Below are 24019 nucleotides of genomic sequence, written 5' to 3'. Positions count from 1 at the left end.
AACTCTTAGCATAGCCATCTGCAACCATTTATGGCAACTACTCTACTGCTGGACCTATGAACCCCTAATAGCATATGAAGGCAATTTGACCAAATGATAGGTGGAAGAGTAATTTACTCTCTTGTCCAGATAGGAAGCACAGGTTTAGTTATGTTGTATATGTTAGGGTTGGGGGGAGGGAGGAGGAAAGGGGAGAGAAATAACACTTTTATGTAACATCTTACCTCAGTGACATCCATAACTTTGATGGCTGCCAGCTGACCTGTTTTAACATGTCGACCCTAAAAGACAGAGACAAAGGAAGACAGATCAGTGTTTATGCATAGTCATTGGATCAGAATGGCTCTTCTCTTTTAAGCTTTTCTCATATTAACCAAAAATGATGATGAAATAGACCTGTGTTCTCCAATTTAATAACATAGCCTGTAATAATAAACGAACCACTTAAAAGCAAGTCAACTAGTTGTGTTTATCTATCATTAGCTCCAAGAAACTAAAATAGGATGCTCTTCTATACATCAGGTTGACCATTCTTTCCATCATAACAATCCACATGAAAAAACTAAACTCAACACCCCTCAGATGTTTATTTTTATGCCAAAAATGTATAAATGTAATCTACCCTGGTGAATTTCACAAGAATTATTATACTGAGAGTCTTGTTTAAAACTTTTCTACAACCAATGTACAGTCTCAAGAATAATGATCCAGAATAAAGGGAGTATTCAAAAAATACTGGGGAAGCAGCAAAGCAGACTTTCTCAATCCCCAGCATTGGTAAGGCTTGAACTTAATACCTCACACTTGCTAGGTAAGAGCTTCAGCATTTGAAACATACATCCAATACTTTTTCACTAGATAATATTTGAATATTGTTACTTTTGCCCAAGATGGCCTCAGACTGTGATTATCCTCCCTATAAGTTCTACATAGGTAAGATTATAAGTGCTCATCACCACATTAGGCTTATTTGCAGATGCAGAGTCTCACTACCTTTTCTCCCCAGGGCTGTTCTTGAACTGCCATCTTCCCCATCTCTGACTCTTGAGTTTCTAGGATTTACAGGCATGTGCCACCACATCTTGTCCAGCAAGATAGCTTTCTTAGCAATATATTAAAATTCCTGACCTACAACCTAAAACTTTGTAACCCATTTCCATTACTTGGTATTGTAAACAAATTTTCTATCACTATGTGATTACCCAGCTGGGAAGTATAAGCGTCACTATCAGACTTGCTCCTCTCTATTCACTCTTTGCAATGCCCTGCTTATTGTTTTTCAGGAAGGTAACAAAAAGCCATGCAGGTAATCTGGGGATGATTTACTTAAGAGCTCAGTCCTTAAGGACTATCTCAGTCTTAAAATAGATGTAAAACATATTTTCTAAGATCTTAACTCTCTGTGCTCTCATGACAGCAAGTATAGACAACTTATAACTTCAAACCTAAGGAAATCTCTCCATTCATGCTGGAAAAGCTGTAGAAGTACTCAAGTTACAACATGAATAAAGCATGAAATGATTCTATTGTGTCAACTAGTATACTCAGTTACTGAGATTGATATGGTTGGTTTGCCTCAGGCCTGATATATAATAGTAGTGGGTGCTTCAAAGGGTATTGTGTACAATAATCAAGGGGCAAAGAACAGTGTAGCATTTGGTCAAGCATAATGAAATAAAATGTGGTTAGACTTGGTCCCCTCAATCAATGACAGTACTGAGCAGCTCTTATGACTAACTGGCAACACAATTGTGAGGCCAAATTATGACATTTTTTTAAATCTGAGAAGAATGGAACTTGGTAATTATAATACCATCCGTGTATGGATAACAAAGACCATCTCAGACCCAGTCTGCCCTCTAACTCTTAATTTCTTGCAATGGGTTTATTTCCAAATCACTAAAGCAAACCACACTGACAGAAAACAAGTGATGGGAGAAAATGCCACAGAACTTCTCTGACTTTCCCTCTTCTTGAAGATATGTATTTTGCACAGGGTCTGTGCCAAGTGAAATGGGGGGGAAGGAGGTCTTCTGAGTATGTGACATGGATCCCCACAAACGAAGAAAGTTCATGCATCTGTAAAAATTCTCTCCAGATGTTTATTTTGTGGTGTCTTTCCTAATTTCTAAACAAGTTAACATGAAGCAATAAGAAGTGACCAGAAAATTATCTGTGCTTTGTTCTAAACCCAAGGCAAGTGTGCATTCTTGAAACAATGGGACAATGGCAGAAAAACTGAGATTTGTGAATTCCCTTAGCATTTGTCTTATATGTACCATGCATGTTTCCTTGTTTGAAGGATTACACACGAGGCTGAGATCTGAGGACTGCAGTTCAAAGCCAGCCTGGTCAGGAAAGTCCATGAGATTCACCTCCAAATAACCACTCACCCCCACCCCTTGCCCAGCCCTAAGAGGCATTAATCTTCATGAATGCATACTAGTTCTCTAAACACTTTTAAACTTAAATCAGAAAATTATCTAAGAGTTCTGTTTCTTAGTTGCTAAAGAACAAGACATGGTACTAGAAAACAATGTGGATTTCCTTCGTTATCACTGTATTTCCTTGGGAAAATTGCTTAATTTAAATGAGCTTCTTCCTAAGGGTTGCTATAGGACCCAATGTATTCAGATGCCAAGTCAAGTGCAGAGTAGTAGAAAGCCCTGTATAATGTCTGCCACATAGAACACTCTTACCTCACCACCCGCATCCATCCCACCACAGGCCCATGACAATTTTCTGTCCTTTCCTCCCAAACTCAAACTGTACTAGATAATCAGGACTATTTCTAATTTCTGGAAGACATGATCAATTACAGAGGAGGAAGTAGAGTGCTAAAGTAATATAGCTACTACTAATCTATAGCACTCTGCTGTTATTTTTTGAAAGCAAAGCTCTAAATTTGAAACAAGTAATAATTTATCTGCTAAAACTATACAGTCATCTTTGTGTAAAAAAACCTAAATGCCCCAGTCTGAAAGGGGGAAAAATTAAAGCTGAGATTTAATGCATGAGATGTTAGTGCATGCACATTACTTACTAAGGAGCAGAGTTTGTTAAAGCATGGAAATTCATCTTGGATTTATGCCACACTACCAAAAGACAATAATTGACTTCCCCAGGATGAGCTACAAGTTTAAGTCTTCATAACCTAGGTGTGACCCATGAGAGAGATATTATTTATGCCTCTCCTGGGATTCTATTAACTTTAAAACAAGGGCGGCCTTTTCTGTTTAAAAAACATGTACATAATCACGAATGGTGAAAAATAGGCAGGGAGTGTGATAAGGGGGTGAGATTGATTAGAACGCAGTATAAATGTGTAGAGATATAACAATGAAATCTTCCCCTGTATAACTAATATAATAAAAATAAACCCTACGAAGGCAGCAAAACAGTTCATTAAACTATTGTATGAATGAGAAACTTTGGCTACATTTTATTAAGTTGTGTGCCCAACATACAATGGCAGCAGGATCCCCTTAACATATTTACATAAAATGTAAGAGATGGATTCCCTCTGCTTCTACCAACCTGTCAAGTTCCTGCTATCAAAATATCTTGTTTTTAAAGAAACAGCTTGAATTATTTCCATTCCATACTTTCAAAGGGAGAGATACAAAGATCCAGAATTAAAATTTTAGTCTATCAGTATCATTTCACAAAAGTCTGCCTGGATCTCAGTAAACTGAACCACCCCTTCTGTAGAGAAACCATCGTGGTATTAACTCAATTTTAGGTTTCTAAATTTTAAGGAAATAAATGTTTCTTCTTCAGAAAGAAAATTATTCTTGGCAAAGTCCAAGCTAAACAAAATGGTCTCTCCTTATACTTCTAACCAAGTCAAAATTGTCACCTTGCACTTGTAAATATGCAATACATGTAAATACTTGTAAATATGTAAATACTTATAAATATGTAATACATGTTCCAAGAAAAATCATGCTATATGGGAAGTTGTTGTTTTGTTTGTGTGTCTGTCTGTCTGTCTGTCTGTGTGCCTTCCCCTTACCCCGATCCCAGCGCTTGAACTCAGAGCCAGATGGTGTCATTATCTTTTTCACTCAATCCTGGCCACTTGAGCCACACAGAAGTTCTATGTCTAGCTTTTTACTGGGTAATTGGAGATGGTAATTGGAGACTTTTCTGACTTGGCTGGCTTTGAACCACTACCCTCAGATCTTAGCCTTCAAAATAGCAAGGATCACACACATGAGCCACCAGTACCTGGCACTATATTGTTTTAAAACACAGGGCACTATGGCAGTCTGTCTGCCTCTAATGCACTCTGTCTCTGTCCCACAGAGAAGTTGCAGGGATAGGAAAAACATGGCAGTTTTCCTAAATTTTCCTCTATTACCAAATATAAGATGACCACTATATGATTCCATCATAATTAGTATGATGAACACAGGGCTGGTGCCTCATATCTGTAATCGTATCATCTCAGGAGAGTGAGATTGGAGGACCATGGTTTGAAACCAACCCAGGAAGAAAATTATGAGTCTTATCTCCAAGTAACTACCAAAAAGCAGAAGTAGAACTGTAGCTCAAATGGTGGACTGACTACTAGCCCTAAGCAAAAAGCTCAGAGAGCCTGGCACCAGTGGCTCACGCCTGTAATCCTAGCTACTCAGGAGGCTGATATCTGAGGATGAGGATCGTAGTTCAAAGCCAGCCCGGGCAACAAAGTCCATGAGACTCTTATCACCAATAAACCACTAGAAAACCGGAAGTGGCGCTGTGGCTCAAGCAGTAGAGTGCTCGCCTTGAGCTGAAGAGTGCAAGGGCAGCGCCCAAGCCCAATGTTCAAGCCCCAGGACCGACCAAAAAAAAATAAATAAATAAATTTTTTCAAAAAAAAATTTTTTAAAGCTCAGAGATAGCACCCAGACCCTGAGTCAAAGCCCCAGGACTAGGGAAGAAAAGAAAGGAAGGGAAGGAAAGGGGAAGGGGAAGGGGTAGGGGAAGGGGAAGGGGAAGGGGAAGGGGAAGGGGAAGGGGTAGGGGAAGGAGGAGGGGAAGGGGGATGGGAAGGGGGAGGGGAAGGGAAGGGGGAGGGGAAGAGATGGGGAGGGGAAGGGAAGGGGGAAGGGAAGGGGGAGAGGAAGGGGAGGGGAGGGGAGGGAGAGGGGGAGGGGAGGGAAGGGGGAAGGGAGGGGAAGGGGAAGGGGAAGGAGAAGGGGAAGGGGAAGGGGAAGGGGAAAGGGAAAGAAGGGGATGAAGTGTGGGGGAGTAAAAGGGAGGGAGGGAATACAATTAGTTTGATGATTTACTATGCCCAACTGTTAAGCAAATTCTGTCTCATTCACATTAAATGGAAACATGGAGGAATCATAGAAATGAAAGAGTCCTGATCTTAGGACTAAGGGATAGTCCTACCACTGCCTCACAGCAATTACCCCATCAAGAAAGTTTACACTCACCCTCCAACCTTCCCAGGCAAATCTTTGCTATTCAATGGTGCCACTTCACACCTTAACAAGGAATTTCACTGGGCCTGCAACCTAACTCACAAAGCTTTGGGGTTAGAATTATACAGCCTGAGAGATAGATAACAGACAGAATGAAATTATGTAAGTAAATCCCTAACTCAAAAATTATAAATGTTTTCCTCCCTCAGCAGCATAGAGAGCTGCCTACCTCCAGCCTCAACTCCAGCAAACATGGCCCTGTGACTGGGAAAGCACTCATATCATTGAAGAACAGGGCACAGACACCGGAGGGCCCCACTCCTGAACATTTAGTGAACAAGCATTTTCTGCACAGAATACTTTATTCCCCATTATTATCTTTATTTCATAAGATAGAACAACTAAAGTTTAGAAAGAATCCGGTTAACCAGCTCCAGATGCATACCCAGACCCGTTCTCTATATCTTCCCTATATACTTTTAGAAATGACCACAATGTTCTATTCAACAAATTTGTATAAGAACTATTCTACAAATAAGCATTTTTATTGATTATAATCAAATAGCAACAGTGGCAAAATTAAAAATGTATTTTAATCAATCACTGGCCTAAACTTCCTATAAGAAAGAACAACCTATACCAATTCTTTATAAAACCTGAAGACCTATGTGGGCACATTCAGAATGACTTGTCCATAACTTTATGAAATTGATAACAGCCTTGTTTTTTGTTTTTGTCATGGGCTTGAACTCTTGGCCTGGGCACTGTCCCTTAGCTCTTCAGCTCAAGTTGAGCGCTTTACCACTTGAGCCACAGCAACACTTCCGATTTTCTGGTGGCTAACTGGAGATAAGAGTCTGGGGAGGGGCTGGGAAGGTGGCTCAGTCCTGGGTTAGATTCCTCAGCACCACGTAACCAGAAAAAGCCAGAAGTGGTGCTGTGGCTCAAGTGGTAGAGCGATAGCCTTGAGCTGAAGAGCTGAGCCACAGGACCCAGGCTCAGAGTTCAGGCCCCACGACCAAAAAAATAAATAAATAAAGAGTCCCAAGGACTTTCCTGCCTGGGCTGGCTTTGAACCAAGATCCTCAGATCTCAGCCTCCTAGCTAGGATTACAGGCATGAGCCACTGGTACGGGGTATGATAGAAGGTTCTTATCTCATCCTGTCTTCTTTCAGTAAATATTAGAAATGAAAATACTGAGGAGGTTTTCTGCTCAGATTAATCTGAAACAAAAACTTGAGAGCCAGTGCCTGTGCTTCATGTCTATAATCCTAACTACTCAGGAGACTGAGATCTGAGAATCAAGGTTCAAAGCCAGCCCAGCAAGAAAAAGTCTTCGAGACTCTATAACCAAGTAACCAGCAGAAACATTACTGGAAACATGACTCATGTGTCAGAGCTCTATCCATGAGGCAAAAGATATCAGTCCCTTCACAAAGTTGGAAAAAGAGATTCCATCATAGTATGTGATATATGTGCCTGCTACAAAAGAGAAACTCATTCCCATTCGATTTTGTTTCTTGAATCTCTGTCCCTTGACTTCTTAGTAGTATTTGGTTAGTTTGAGGGCATTGATATTTTGAACTTAAGGAGTTTACTTGGAGATGAAGAGAAGGCTGTTAAGTTTCTCTAGTAAACAACTCAAGTTTGCTAACAAAAATGATTCACTTTTACCTACGATGTGCAGACTTCCACACTAGACCCAATATACTGGTCTTGTGTACTCTGAGGTTTGAGAAACCACTCCATTAAGACTGCATGGAAATGACCAAACTCAAGTTCTCTTATTCTTGTCACACTACACAGCATTAATTATAATAATAGGTATAATTTATTTTCTTAGCTGGAAGTTTTGGTGTGTGTAAAGATTATACTCAGAACAGGTAAATTCTAATGAACATCAATTATGTGTTTCATATAAACCTGCAACTTATGTCCTAAAGTTACAGGACTCCAAAGACTCAAAGGATTGGTAAGCATAGTAGAATAAAATAGATGAGGGCTGGGAAGGTGGCTCAGTGGTAGAGCGCATGCCTTGCATGCCAGAGGCCCTGGGTTCAATTCCTCAGCACCACATAAGCAAAAAGAAAAAAGCCGGAAGTGGCGCTGTGGCTCAAGTGGTAGAGCACTAGCCTTGAGCTGAAGAGCTGAGGGACAGCGCCCAGGCCTAGAGTTCAGGCCCCATGACCGGACCCAAAAAAAAAAAAAAAAAAAGAATAAAATAGATGAATTTAAAGATGACAAAGAAAATCAAGTCTTAGAACAATACCTACTTGGTAGCTAAGCCAAATCAGTTCAATCCTCAAAATATCTCAGACATACTCCTCATGACTCAACTTGAAAATTCCAATCCACTCCCCATTCTGAGTTTCCTTATTTTTCTAGAAAATGTAGAACCATCATGACTATGAGATAAATAACCAGAGTTCAACAATGGGCAATCTGCTGACCACTCTTTCCTTCTACAAATGCAAAGACCAGCTTAACTGGTTCTGCAACCCCAAAACCACAAGGCTCACTCAGGAATTCTCTTTTCCAGGAAGTATCTATGAAATACCTAACATTATCAAAGGTAGAAAGATTACCCAGACAGCACTCCATGAGCCACCTAAGACAAGGAGTATGTCATTAAGAGAAAGACAGTTCAGAGTATTTGAGGAAATAGTGTGGTGCTCTGAACATGTCTTTACAATAGAGCAGGAACCAGGCAGCCAAGAGTCCAGGGGTCTGTGATCTGTGTGCTTTGTAAGTTCAGGCAGAGCTCATTCTTTTGCCTATTCTATCATACTATTTCCTATTATAATCAACATCTGTGTCTCTATTGCTCCCTCCCACGACCAGGTAGACAAAGAAAGCACAGAAATGTGTAAGTATTATGAAATCAGTCAGGACTTGTGATTTAGTAAGAAGACAGTGCTATTATTCCTTTACAGGTTTAAAATGAGAGCCCCAATATAAAATTATATCTTCTTTAGGCAGGAGCTACCTTATCTACACCACCACTCCCTTTAAAGAAACTTTACCTTGATCACTGGGAATAGCTAGACTAATGCTAAAAATGAAAAGCAAAATAGACACTCTCCAATAAATGAGTCACTGTTTTGCATAGCTGAATAGTTGAGTTAGCAGAGATTGAAAGTAAAATAAATTATGTATCACATCTTTTTTTTTTTAAAGGGCCAATCTTGATGGAAATCTTTCTAAATCTTGAATTCTTGAGTACCTTAAAGATGCTTTTCTTAATGGCTCAGGGAAATCATTATGAACATCAATTACTATCCAGTCCTTGCAATTAAGTGAAGCCTCAGGGACTATTACATCAGGCAGAACAAAGAAAGGGCCCAGGCATCTGGGCTCAGCACGTTTGTTCTGCCTTTTACAGCTTTTCTAGAACAGATGGGATGGGGAGATGGGTAGCAAGCTATGTTTGGTACAATGAGCTTCCACTGTACCAATATCACCTCTATATGAGGGAAATAAGAGTCTACATGGACACAAGAGGGGGAAAGAAGTCTTGCCAGGAGAATGGCTGAGTAGTTACTTCAAAGGAGGAAGAGCAGATCTGGCTAGGTTAGTTGGAACAAAGGGCAGCTACTTTGAAAGATACCTAGTGAAGCAGCATCGAAAAGGACACTGCCCTTTCCCCAGGATGCAGCAGCCCTGTCATCTGGACTACAACATCAAGAGTGAGGAATCTGTTTGAAGAGGGAGACTGGCAAATTTAAAAGCATCAATAGTACTGGGAATGGTGGCACACTCCTATCATCCCAGTACTCAGGACTCTGAGGCAAGACAACCCCAAGTTCTAGGTCACCAAGATCTTGCCTCTAAATAAATAAATAAATAAATAAATAACACTACTAATAAAGGACCCAGGTAAGGAATCACAAAAAGGTCAACTGGATTAATTAACATTTTTTTCAACAAGAGAAGATCCTGGCAAATCTTTGTATCAAAGCATCAAAAACTGTCTATTTCAAACTGTGCAAGTAGTTATCACTAACATTTATTACACATATGCACTGCCTTTTCCTTTACTCACTTAAATAGCCCCAAATGACTTCAGATTCAGCAGTGTTACTTAAAACAATGAAAACATTTACAGCAGCCTGAAACTGTCCATTATTTTACTGCAATCCAGTTATGTAATATAATGACCTCTAAGAGAAAGGATGTTAAGATATTCAATAACTAAGCAGTTAATCTGGTCAGTCTAAAACTGCAATTGAAGCATAGGACTCGCAATAATAGATTAGGAATAAGCACTCTACTTCTGAAGGTTAAGTGACTTTGTGGGAAGGAAGCTGATCCTGAGTAGCAGCTAGCTACTGAACTACTCTTCCTGACTGACCAACTTTGGGAACTAGAATGTAGCATAAACATAACAGACACAGCTACACCACATCAACTACCATGAAACCAGAACAGACATAGCACTGAACCCGAAATTCAATGAGCCCTTATGAAACAACATCAAAAAAAAAGTTCAGTGAATCTTCATAAAAAGCTTATTTACTATAAATGGCAGCCATTTACTCAGAACAAAAGACAAAACAGAATTCTGTGGGGGATCCCCTCCCCCAAGAGTTTCTCTACATTTCTCACAACTGCTTTTGTTGCTGGGTTACAGACACTAGCTAGCACAGTTTGTAGGACAAGATCCTTCCCTATAGGCATGATCTCTGAAGATGGTACTCAGTTTCCTTCTGCTATTCTAAGTCTGTATGCAACTTGTAGTTTATCTGTCCTGAATATTCAAACACTATTTTGGCTCATTACTCATCATTGCACACTATTCCTCTTTTAAAAAAGAAAAAAGGTAAAAGAGGAAATCTGCATTTAGAGTTTTCATTTAAGGGCCCATTACACAGGATCCCTTACCAGAAATAGGTACTCATGGCATCAGCTAACCTTTTTAAAGTCAGAGCACCTTCATGCCAACTCAGGCAGTGTCCATTAATTTGGTCAAACCCAGGGAGAAAAAAAAGAAAAAGAAAAAAAAATCCAGTGTCCATAGAAAACAGGAAGATAGAACTTTTTTTTTCCTGAGCACTGAAAATCTCTCTGAGCATCTTTGGTTAAAAGGGTATCTTTGGTTAAAAATCATTGGGTACTAACAGGACAGCAATCTTCCTCTTTTGGGTTGTACACACCCCTAATTGCTTTCTCCAAGTAAGAATCACAATGAGATACTTTGTAAACAGGGCTTAGACTACTGGCACAGACAGAGCATGGGTGATATCACCTCCCAACTACTATGCCTGCTTAAGGACCAACAGCAATCACAAACAGGACTAAAAGAAATGGCAAGGTGGGCTGGGAAGGTGGCTCAGTGATAGAGCGCTTGCCTTGCACGCATGAGGCAACTGGATTCAATTCTTTCAGCACCACATAAGCAGAAAAAGCCGGAAGTGGCGCTGTGGCTCAAGTGGTAGAATGCTAGCCTTGAGCTGAAGAGCTGAGGGACAGCACCCAGGCCCAGAGTTCAGGCCCCACAACCGACAAAAAACAAAGAAAAGAAAAGAAATGACAAGGTAAGGTCTCCATTTCAGTTCCTTTCTTTCTTTCTCCCTAACAATAAGTAAACTCTCCTACGCCACAAAGAAAAAGTTGGTAAGGAAGCATTCACTGTTTGTTCTTTCAACAAAAATATAAATAAGTATGCATTTATTTATTACACCTTGCACATAAAACTGTACAAATATTTTAATACAAGAAGTCCTCACAACAAAGAAGAAAAACATACCTACTTTACAGAAAGGAAGAAGACATTTGGTGAGATTAATAACTAGCCCCAGTCTTACTAAGAGAGGGTAAGATGGGTTCTGATTCAAGTGTATCCAACTTCAGAGCTGTGAGTACTGATCACTTAATTGGATTGGTACTTTTCCTCATAGGCCTTATTGACTTGAATCTGCTACCACCACAAACCCAGACAAACAACTTGCATGCAGGGCCATTAGAGATGAGTGTGTCCCTTCCTACAGCATTTTTTTAAGGGGGAGGGGGCAGTCCTGGGCTTGAACTTAGGGCCTGGGTGCTGACTCTGAGCCTCTTTGTGTAGTGCCACTTCCAGCTTTTTCAAAGTAGTTTACTGGCAATAAGAGTCTCACAGACTTCCCTGACTGGACTGGCTTTGAATCAGGAACCTCAGATTTCAGCCTCCTGAATAGGATTACAGGTGTGAGCCACCACTGCCTGGCTTCCTATGACTTTTGGCTTGCCCTTCCCTCAGTGCTGCCCAGGCTATTCCCATACTTTTGAGCCCACTGCTAACTCGTCTGTCAGTCTCAGCACTCAAGGCACCTTGGGAAAACTAGTTGCCAAGGAACTAACTGTCGCAACATTGCCCCCTATTTCACACTACCCACAGGAACACCTTGTATGCTACTGACCTCACAGCTCACTTTGCAGAAGTCCTAAGAGCACTGCTGGTATTCTGAACAAGCCTGGATAAGTGGTGTAAAGGGAACAAATCAAAAAAAGACACATACAAAAATAAATAAGATTTCACAACGGCTTTGGTGGTCAGAAGAATGTTCCACACATTGTGCTTGCCCCACAAATCAGGGTTAAGTGAACATGAGCACTCACAAACCTATGAAAATGCCTAATTAGCTCTTTCCACCATCTTGGGATGGCAGTAGAAAAGACCCAGCATTGTTCCTTTCTCCCCTGAGACCAGCCAAAAGCCATCTGTTCCCCAGATCCACTCTTTCTTTGATGAGACTGTCTTGTTACTTCAAGGAAACTATGTTTCTTTCTTAAATATTGTTCATGTTTGCTAATTTATAAGGTAGACAATGGCATCAAAGTTGTTTTAAATGTGCACTTCCTTAATTGCTAACAAAGATGTGGTAGCACCTTTTATCCAGCACATTAATTATCTGTACATCTATTTCTATGAACTATGTTTGTTTCTGTGTTTGTCTTTTACTTTACATGTTGACTTTATGCATATATTAATTCTTTTTTTTTTTAATTGTTTGTGTGCCATTCCTAGGGCTTTAACTCAAAGCCTATGCACTGGCCCTGAGCTTTTTGCTCAAGGCTAGCACTCTACTACTTGAGCCACAGCTCCACTTCTGGCTTTTTCAAGAGTCTCACAGGCTTTCCTGTCTGGGGTGGCCTTGATACATGATTCTCAGATCTTAGCCTCCTAAACAGCTATTATAGACAGAAGTGGCCAGCACCTGGCTATTTTCAAATTTTTAATTAACTTACATGGAAGCTACTTTATTTAGCTTATTGACATATGCATCAAAAATTACCCTGAAGACCAGGTTCTTTAGCAAGATTTATGAATGACATTAAAGTAAAACAAAATTTTGATCATCTGAGTCAGCTGCTCTGTCACTAAATGTGACCTTGAAAAGGTCTCTCAACTCACCAGAAGTATGGTTAACTCTTCATACAATGTCTGGACAATGTCTGGTCTTGAGGTCTGCTCCCCAAGTAAACATTTTGAGTCATTAGGCACTGACTGGTCTAAACACCAGGGATTCAACAATAAAATGAAGCAAGCAAGATCTGGGCTCTTAGCCAGGCACCACTGCCTCATACCTGTAATCCTGGCTACTCAGGAGGCTGAGATTTAAGGATTGCAGTTTTGAAGCCAGCCTGGGTTAAGAAAGTCCAGGAAACTCTTATCTCAAATTAACTGCCAGAAAACCAGATGTGGGGTTTTGGCTTAAAGTGTGCTAGCTTTGAGCAAAAAAGTTCAGGGACAGTGTCAAAGCCCTACAACACACAGACAAACACACAGACACACAGACACACAGACACACACACACACACACACACACACACGGCTCTCCTTGGAGGGAAGCACAAGCAATGAGCAAGAAAACGCAGTTTTGAGTACTTACAACTACTATACATCCTACTAGTTCAAAAGGAGTTGGGTAAGAAGAGATACAGGGGTGAACCTGGCAGAGCATAGTGAGAGAATACCAGGGATAGGGAGGTTCTTGTTTACATTGAGTGGTCAGAGATGCCTTTCTCACACCCTGTCATTTGAGCAGAGAGCAGATGGGAGTTGATGAAGACTTTCCCTGCTTTCTGGTTTTATAAGCCAGAACATTCTACAAAGAAAGACTCTCACAGGTACCAAAGGGTGAGCCACACTTAATTGCCGGGACTCTACTGCTCTAAGGCAATGTGGTAGTTCTGTTGAAGCTTCAATTACAAGTGAAATGGCTTCTACTTCTATCAGTCAATAGTAGATACAACAGCAAAGGACCCCATACTACAAACCACCATGCAAACAGTGCCTGTTTGCTGAGAGCAGGGACCCCTTTGGGCCTGTCCAGCAAACACTGGCTACTTCTCTCACAAAAACTCAAATCTGGTTAGAGAAAGGGCTACAAAAGAGGCAAAATCAGGGACTGTGCCAAAAATAACCTGCCCAAGTTCTCCATTCACTGGATGACAATGTATCTGTTCCTCAGTTGTCACCTTTCAAGTAAACTCATAGGATACTAGTTTATAGGTCTAAGTTGGATGTTGATAGAGCCTGGGTATGATTTTCTGACCATAGTACAGAAAGCAACATCTCCTTTCTCTAAGAACAACACAGAAAAACAAAGGGAAAATACACACTTAAAAATAAAATCCTAAATTGTAGTGTTTATCACTATATGTTTGTATGTGGCTTTTTAGTCTCTGAAGTTTCAAGATTCAACTGCTGAGTAATATTATCAAAAGTTGACTAACAGTGCCATAGTAAAAATAGCCTCTGTGTGGTTTGTCCTGGTTGCACTCCGATTTCAAATTACCCTGGCATCTTATTAAGGAACTTCCTTGTAGGTTCTGCAGCCAGAAATGACTTTCTAGACACTAAATAGCAGGGTTCTTCTTCATGGCAATTCACTGAACTAAGACATCACATTTACCACAGTTTTTGTTTTGGGGGCTATGAAGATAAAATGCTTTTTTAACTGAATATTTCAAAATTTTAGCTGTATACTTTTTAAACCTACATTCTAGTTTCTCTTGAAAAATGGGTTTATGAAGCTTATCTTTAGACTAGGCCAAAGGAAACCAGGTTTACAGTAGAACCTGGTGAACTACCTGCTTAAGCATTGCCCCCTTAAGCTAACAGAAGGCAGTTCTCAGCTTCCCCAGGGCTCTCCTCACTCGCTCAGGCAATTACAAAGCCCAGACCCAGTATTCTTGCTTAGAGAACAGTAACAATGCTTGGGAGAAATTTTTGTTGTTGTCACTAGGTGACTTTTGTTTTGTCTTTACTCAAATATGTTTTGGACCCATCCAGGTCTATCAGATCACAATTCCTAAAAGTGGGGCCTGTGAATCTACATCTCCTCCTTAATAATTCAGCATATTTACAACTATGGCTTTATTGGAAATACTGTCAAAGACTTTACTATTTACTACAAAAACCTACCTCCCCCTCCCCAAAATTTACAAATCTCCCAAAACAACAGTACCTTGTATCACACATGTAGTAAAGGGAGTGTCATACTGCAGCTAATGCATGCTTATCTCTTGAACATTTGAAAACCAGGTGTGTCCCTCAGAGTATGGGAGAAAGCTAAGTAGCAGATGCCACAAAATACTCAAACAAAAGCACTGTTTAATGACCAAACAAGCACCCCACCTTCTTTTCCCATTCACAGGAGTATCCATATTAAATCTATTATGTAAATAGGATGCTTGAGAACAGGACACTGACCAAAAGAATGATGGGACAGGAGGTATGAACCATGACTGCCTAGGGCAAGGAAAAGGCAGGGTCACCATGCCTTCATTCAGCAGGCTGAAATAAGTTTTATTAAAAAAAAAAGGGTGGGGGAATAAATGGCAAATTGCTAATTATTAGATTTTAAGTTCTGATCCCCAAGACTAGGCTAGGTCAATGTATCTGTGGAAGGCAATCAGCAAATACCTTTTCAACAGTCAAGATGCCACAGGTTGTTGCTTGATGTGAGCAATCTGTTTAGTAATCTCTAAGAGCAGACTTTTGCAAATATTCTCAAACATGAGACACAACCTTCCAACCTCTCAGGTGATTTTTTCCTTTTAAGAGGCTTCCAGGCAAACCTACCAAGGCACTCTCCCTACTTCAACAGACCATCCAGAGATAACCTCTCACAGATAGAAATTCTTCATCAAATGGAGCTGACTGAGGATGGCCCTCTTGTCTGTGGGGTAAACAAGGCATCCATCTCTTCTCCAGGGCCAGACACTCCTGGCGTTCCTTACAAGCACAGAGCAGTTATCCTCAGAAAGTCACTTTGTCAGGGGGAAGTCCTGAAATACTGCTGCAAAATTTATGAATGCCTACCACTAACATTCAGTCTTTCAAAAAGAAAAAGAGGAAGGGAAGGATCAAGGAACTAATTCTCCCTTAGATGATAAAGCAAGTTGATACCAAGTTTGAGAGACTAAGAGCCTGACAAGAAGTAAACCCCAAACTTTGGAGAAGTCCTACAAAGTTGTCCATATTCTATCACACCTGAAGCCCTCCACAGCTTCTTACAGGGTCCTCAAAGTGCAAAGTCTACAAGAAGCAAAGTCTCCCCCAAAACTCAGATATTCTTTCAAATTCAAAAATTAGAGAAAGTGCGTGGGGAGGTTTTTGAGGTGATGGAAATGTAAAGCACTCTAATGGAACTGTACACTATTCTGATTGTGGGTTCACTGATCTATACAAGTTATTAATATTCTACATAGACTTGTCAATGAAAAGAAAGCTAGACTCAAACTTACTTTATGGTAATTTTTAAAATAACTGAAGGGAAACAGCCACTAATGATTCAAAATCAAGAAGTACCAGAGTGCTTAGTCCTCTTTTCCTGTTTGCTCAGTGAGGGCCCCTCAGACAGACAGACATATCCGCTCAAGGATTGTGCGCTGTTGGCACTGGCTTCCTTCCCTGCCGTTTGCTGCCTCCCTCTTCCCATGCTATCATGTGGTCATTCAAGAAACTTTCAACTCAGAGTCAGTTCTAGCTCTGGGTCTTCAACTGAGAAAATATCAAAGTTAAAACAAGTATAATTCCTGCCCAGGTGTTAGAATCAAAGAAGTGCTGGGTCATGAGAATGAAATAGGGCACAGAGAAGCAAAAGAAAGCAGGCCTTGGAGTCAATGGCATTTAAAAGTACTTCCCCATGCCAACAAGAAAATGTACTCCACTCTTAACTTCTGCAAAGAAACTGACTTCATCCACTCACATAAATCAAAGCTGGATATTTACATGAAAGTAGCAGGCAGCAGGGCTTGGCTTAGACCCAAAGGTGGTAAGCAGTAGTGCTTCTTCCCACCCTCACCCCTAATGGTCATCTGCACTACAGAGTAAAGATGAGGGCTATGGTTAATGCTTAGCACAAAGTGAGAATGCAAAACATCATATGAAACTGATGAAACACTTTGCAACAGGATTGCCAGAAAAGGCTTTATTAAATTTTGATTCAGCACTACTTTTCTCATCTAGTGCTGAAAGTGAACCAGTTTACTATACTGGTGGGTAGATAGAGAATGAAAAAATCTCAACAGCAACTTTTCTTTTTCAGCCTGTCTTGGGTAGAGTCACAAAGTAATCTCACTTGGGTCTTTGAAAGGGGAGTCAAATCAGGCCAGCCTGTTTTGTGGCTTAGAGATACAATGCTTGCCTAGCATGCATGAAGTCCCAGGTTCAATTCCCCAGTACCACATAAAGAGAAAAAGCAGAAGCAGCATGGTGCTCAAGTGGTAGAGCGCTAGTCTTGAGCAAAAGAAGCCCAGGGACAGTGGCCAGGCCCTGAGTTCAAGCCTCAGGACTAGCAAAAGAAAAGAAAAGACAAGACTCAAAACAGTCCTCAGTCTAAAAAGAGCAAACTTCGAATGGTGGCAAGTATTTCAACAGTTTTGCCTCTTTTTAATTGGAAGGAGTGTTCCTAAGCTGACACTTTAAAGACATTTTCCCTAGAGTTCACCAAGTTTAAAGAAATGTTATTGGATATCCTTTTTCAACTCTAAACTGCAACTTTAAGATACAGTGTTTGTTTCAAATGGGAGATAACTGACTGAGGAGAAGCCCAGGGAGATACTTGGTTCTTCAGGGAATAAAATACAAGGGATCTATTTCAATATGATTTTCAAGTGGCTGAAATCCCAAGCACAAGCCTGTAAGCTTCCAAACTTCTCCAACAGGGGTCATGTCTGAGTAGAGGCCAAGGACAAAATTTATTTAGGCACTTTCCTTTCAATTACACTGAGCCAACAGACTCTTGAACCCTAACAGAACAATATCAGCAAAGAGACAGCAGGGTTTGCTGGAAGCCTCGCTGAGCTTTGCCATGTCATCTGAAGGATAGACTTGAGAGGTCCACAGAGAAACCCTGCTGAGCTACCAATGACCACAGATCAGGACCATCATCAGTTACAAGTTATCAAGCTGCTGTTTTTCAGTAGTATACTACTAAATCATGCAGGGATTCAGCTTATAATTAAAGGACAAAGATCAGGTAAACTATGAGTCTTATTACACCTTCTATTTCTTCAAATGATGTATCCACCTTGGATTCCATGTACCTCAACTAATGTGAATGAGGGAACAGTAGTTCCCTCAGCTGCTAGAAGCCCTGTAACAACTCAACTACTTTATCATTTTGCATGACTCTATAAGTTAAAAATATAGCAGAAGTAATGATATTTCTACTATGGAAGCTGGCTCAGAGGAAGATATGAAAGGGTAACATCCTTATATAACTAAGCAGAAACAAAGATGATGGTGTGACCTTCTGATATAAAGGCCTGGCCCTTTATATAAAAAGGGAGAATATAATTTACTAAAATGTTCCAATGTTAATTTCTCACCTCATTTTAGATCCAATGATATAGATAGTTCTCCCCAGCAAGTTATTCAGGAGGTAGAAGATAGTTTTCTCCTGCTTCTTTCCCCATTCTTTTCACTTATTTCAGTAACAAGCATCTCCTCCCCAATAAGATCAAAACATTCTGGGTATTTCAGATGCCTTCCCTTCTATCAAACCCCCATCTCAGCATAATCACAGAGCCTCCATCTTAAATACAAAATAAAAACAACTTGGAAAGCTCAATGTGGTTTAAAAAAAAAAAGTATGATGTGTCTCTTACTGATATAAGCCAGATGGTGAGGCTCTCAGTCAATCCCCAAGTCCCTAAGACCTTCCTCAAAATCAAAAGCCCCAACAAAGAACTCAAAATCATGACTCTAAACATTTCTGAATGAGCATCACAAATATTATAATCTTACTACAGCTTAGAACCCAAGGATAGGAGAGAAATACACACACACACACACACACACACACACACACACACACACACATGTCAAATGCACAATAAAAAATACATGCCACAAAAATTCTGAAAAAAAAAATTCCCATCCTACTCTACTCCCAATTATCTTATCCATACTGCTTCTTGAAATTCTTTTTTTTTTTAAAGATTCATACACACGCACGCACGCACTCACTCACATATTTATTATTATTTTGTCTGGTCCTGTGGCTTGAACTTGGGTGTTGTCCTTGAGCTGTTTTTTGTTTGTTTTTTTTTTTTTTGGTCCAGTCGTGGGGCCTGAACTCTGGGCCTGGGCGCTGTCCCTCAGCTCTTCAGCTCAAGGCTAGCGCTCTATCACTTGAGCCACAGTGCCACTTCCGGCTTTTTTCTTTTTGCTTATGTGGTGCTGAGGAATCGAACCCAGGGCCTCAGGCATGCAAGGCAAGCACTCTACCACTGAGCTACCTTCCCAGCCCCTTCTTGAAATTCTTGACTCCACTTTTATGTAAGAAGAAACTCAGGCCAGGCTTGGTGGCAAACATCTGAAATCCGGATGTACTTAAGAGAGAGGAGGATCACAGGTTCAAGGCCAGCCCAGCTAAGTTAGTACCATAACCTATCTTAAAAAGCTAGAAATAGCCGGGTGCCAGTGGCTCACGCCTGTAATCCTAGCTATTCGGGAGGCTGAGATCTGAGGATCATGGTTCAAACCAGCCCAGGCAGGAAAGTTCATGAGACTCTTATCTCCAATAAACTGCTAGAAACGCGGAAGTGGTGCTGTGGCTCAAGCCCAGAGTTCAAGCCCCACGACCGACAAAAAAAAAAAAAATAGCTAGCAATAAAAAGGCTATAGGAAGTAAACATGAAGAGAATGAACTATATCCCCAAAATTGACCCAGAGGTTCTGCTAGGCCTTCAGAGCCCTCCCATAATTCACCTTTAAAGACATTTATGATCACACTCTATGACAAGTCTCTTACCTAACATAAAGCAGGGGTATACTTCACATTAAGTCTACATGACTACTACCAGCTTTCCCCAAATCACTCAGAAAGAAGAGAGAAAAAGTCCAGTAAATTCATTTTTCTACAATTTCAAAGATGCTTATTGCACACGAGTTCAATTTACAAAACAAGAGAGCAAGTTTTCCCAGAAACACCTGAAGGTCTATTGAACTTAGCACTATGTACCAAGTACTTCCCACCTAATCATGCCTTGGAGTTACTAAACAAGCAAATTGAAAAGAGGGGGGAAAAATAAGAATGACAAACAAATACCTTTAGAGGAATTCATATGGATGTCTCTAAATGAAAGCACTATATTCTGTATATTTAATTGTGAAATTGCAAAACCTACAGAAAAATAAAGGAAAGGTCCTAGATATAATAGAGTATGATTATGAAATACCTAGATTCAACATTTGATAGCATTTTATCTATTTCCCCTAGTAAGTCATATTATCTCCCACTGAGCCATTTCAAAATAAAGTGCAGACATCATGATACTTCCTTCCCAAATGTAAGATAGTACCTAGCCATTATCACAGTTAAGAAAAATAATAATCCCCATATTATCCAGTATTTGTCTACAATCATACACTCATTTGATTTTCAGCTTGCTTCTACAACAATCCCAGTACTCTTTAGACTCCATGGCATAGACTCACTCTTTGAAGGAAATTGGCCAGCTGCTTTACACAAAGTCTCAAATTTAAATCTGCCTTTCTTCCCTTGTGTTACTAATTTGTTCCTCTAAACTACAAATTTACCTTTTAGATTCTGACTAACATTTTGGAGAACATTTCATGAATAATGGTATATAGTTCCACTGTACAACAATAGATAACATGTCAAGTTGTCCAAATACATGTAGTGAACCTAAGTTTAATTAAACAATTAAGTATATACTTTAATCTATGACTGCATCACTTAAAAGCATTTAGGATTTCTACTACATAACCCTTTAAGAGCATATAAGAGAAAGAAAAGACAAATGTTAATAAAATAAGGAAGTAGATAAACCTAAAAAAATATAGAAAGTATCAGGAGGTATTCGTTATGTCGGCAGAGGTTACAAGTTACGAATGGAACTAGAAAAATGAAAAGCTTGTAGGAACTCAGGTACAATCTGTTTTCCAAAAATCTAACAGTTCTAAATCAGGTATAATTATTAGGTGATTAATAATTCTGCAAAAGTGGCCCTATAACTAATCTTTCTGCTACCATGAAAATATATTTGAGTACTATACACACACACACACACACACATACACACACACACACAGCATGCTATATTCTTTTTTGAACCATCAACTGTTTACTTTAACAAGCACATTCAAAATTTAAGGATCATCTATCTTCTTTTTTTGGTCAGTCATGGGACCTGAACTCTGGGCCTGGACACTTTCCTTCAGCAGTTCAGCTCAAGGCTAGCATTCTACAACTTGAGCCATAGCTCCACTTCTGGCTTTTTCTGCTTATTTGGTGCTGAGGAATCAAACCCATGGCCTCATGCATGCAAGGCAAGCACTCTATCACTGAGCCACCGTCCCACCCCATCTATCTTCTTTAAAAATAACATCTTTAACAATAAAAATCAGCAAAAAAAAAATCTCAGTCCTTCAAAATGAATAAATTCAGCAATGTGGAGATATGCCATATTGTCATTACAGTTTCTATTACACCTTGGACTATAGTCTCTTGCATATGTTAATTCATCCAAGCACAAATTTGACAGCACTTAACTTAGTTAGAAGCCAAAGAAAATGGATACAGTTAACGTGTGCTGACCACCTGAAGGAAGACATGAGTCTTTGAGGCCAGTTGGACATATAGGCCAGGAGGAAGGTCTGCAGGATCTCGTTAGCAGTGCCAGCATTTTGCCTGAAGAAAATCTTATTTCTACTAAAACATTGTTCTATCAAGGCCAGACCTGAAGACTATGGTTGTAAGTAGTTCTTTCTAAGAAGTATTTATCAGCTGGGTACAGGTGGCTCATCGCCTGTAATCCTAACTACTCAGAAAGCAGATTTCTGAGCACTGCATTTAGAAGCGAGCTCAGGCAGTAAAGACCATGAAACTCCTATCCCAATTAACCAGCAAAAGCTGAAAGTAGAGCTGTGGTTTAAGTAGTAAATTACTATCCTTGAGTATAAAGCTCAGGGACAATGCCCAGGCACAAGTTCAAGCCCCAGGACAGGAATGAACGCATGAAGACACACACACACACACACAGAGACACACACACAGACACACTCAGACAGGCACACACAGACACACAGACACACACACACACACACACCAAAATTTATCTGAGACATCACTAATTACCAGTAGATAAAACTTGTCTTCTCTACTGTTTGTGAAAGAAACAACATAAAAGTTTTTGGGAGGCCATTGTTTTGGACAAGTTTTCTACACCAGACTCTAGTAGAGCAGACCAAACCAGAATGAAATCACTGTGCTAATTCTACAGAATCCAATAGACAAGTTTTCCAAAAGCACAGGAGACTTTGGTCTACCTGAGTCAGCATAATAAAAGTCCTCTCACTGTAATCCTACCATAAAAGTCACCTCATTTTGTTGTTGTTTTAATTTTTTTAATAATTTTTTTAATTATAAAGGTGATGTACAGAGGGGTTACAGTTAGATTAGTAAGGAAATGAGTACAATTTTTGTCAAACATTGTAACCCCCTTTTTCATTTTCTCCCTCTGTTCCTCCTCCCTGACTCCCTTCCCTTCCCCTCAAGTTGTAAAGTTCATTTCCAGCACAGTGTCTTGTGAGCATCACTGTTGTATTGGTTTACCCTTTGTCCTTTCAGCATGCCACATTCTAAGTCAAATAGGATTTCTCAAATGTGTGTTTGTGTATGTGTGTTTCTTACATATAATGATCATTGTAACAACTCCTGGGAGGCACAGAATGGGACAGTACAAAAATATTCTCATCCACCCAGAAACACAACAAATAAAAGAAAGGTTGTACAAATGAATTGCATGAAGCTGTAGAGCTTCTGCATGGCAAAGGACATAGCTAGCAAGATCAATAGAAAACCCATGGATTGGGAGAAGATCTTCACTAGCTATACAACAGATAAGGGTCTCATATCTATAATATACTTAGAACTCACAAAATTAAGTCTCCCCCAAAAAATCCTCAAAGAAACAATTGCCCAATAAATAAGTGGGCTAAAGACTTAAAGAGAAACTTCTCTGAAGAGGAAATAAAAATAGCCAATAGACACATGAAGAAATGTTCAACCTCTCTAGCCATAAAAGAAATGCAAATCAAAACAACATTGAGATTCCACCTCACCCCAATTAGAATGGCTATAATCAAGAACTCTAATAACAACAGATGCTGGAGGGGATGTGGCCAGAAGGGAACTCTACTAAATTGTTGGTGGGAGTGTAAACTTGTTCAACCACTTCGGAAAGCAGTATGGAGGTTCCTCAAAAGACTCCACATAGAGCTCCCCTATGACCCAGCAATCCCACTTTTGGGCATTTACCCAAAGGATCACAAACAAGACCATACTAAAGCTACCAGCACAACTATGTTTAATGCAGCATTATTCACCATAGCTAAGATATGGAACCAACCCAGATGCCCCTCAGTAGATGAATGGATCAAGAAAATGTGGTATATATATACAATGGAATTCTATGTTTCCCCATTTGTTAGGAAATAGAAAGACTTGGAAAAAATTATATTAAGTGAAGTAAGCCAGGCCCAAAGAAACATAGGTCCCATGGTTTTCCTTATTTGCAATAACTAGTATATATGTCTGGGACAAGCAGAAAAGGTCAAATAAGATGATGTTAAGAGAAATGAACCCCAAGATAAGGACACAAATGTTTTTTTTTTCCTTGCTATTGTTTCTAATATATTTATAAGGTACCATGTGATTTTTTTTTTGTTGCTTTGTATGTCCCTCCCCCACGGTATAACCCATTTTCACTGTATTTGATGTTGGTATAATTTGGGATGGGGAAGGGAAAAAACAAATTGTTTAAATAGGGATACAGATTGACCCACTGCAACAATGAGATGTACAAGACACTATGTCAAAAAACAAACTTTACAATTTAGGCGGCGGGGGAGAGGGGTGTAGTTGAAAACAATGCTAGATAAGAAATGTACTCATTGCCTTGTTCATGTAACTGTAACCCCTCTGTATTTTCACAATAAAAAACTTATTTAAAAAAAAAATGTTCTCATCCTCATTTTACCAATGGGAATTTGAGCTCAAAATCAAAGATTCAGCCAGGAACACTAGGGTTAAATTTCTATTAACATAACACTCAGTGTAACAACCTTTCTAATAAAATGAGT

The 24019-nt window shown here is 39.8% G+C and overlaps 1 protein-coding gene across 50 annotated transcripts in view; it reads right to left on the bottom strand.

Annotated features, from left to right (window-relative positions):
- Map4k4 (mitogen-activated protein kinase kinase kinase kinase 4) overlaps positions 1-24019 on the bottom strand; it is a 175865-nt gene that overhangs the window by 94173 nt on the left and 57673 nt on the right. For all 50 annotated transcript variants that reach the window (XM_042695566.1, XM_042695565.1, XM_042695564.1 and 47 more), the window contains exon 3: positions 225-281. In XM_042695566.1, coding sequence (XP_042551500.1) covers positions 225-281 — 57 coding nt within the window. The remainder of the gene's footprint in view (positions 1-224; positions 282-24019) is intronic.

The sequence above is a fragment of the Dipodomys spectabilis genome, unplaced genomic scaffold (assembly GCF_019054845.1).
Source record: "Dipodomys spectabilis isolate Male_0828 unplaced genomic scaffold, ASM1905484v1 ptg000187l, whole genome shotgun sequence".
NCBI classification, from domain to species: domain Eukaryota; kingdom Metazoa; phylum Chordata; class Mammalia; order Rodentia; family Heteromyidae; genus Dipodomys; species Dipodomys spectabilis.
Note: the sequence above shows the minus strand (reverse complement) of the source record. Positions and strands in the feature narration are given on the sequence as shown.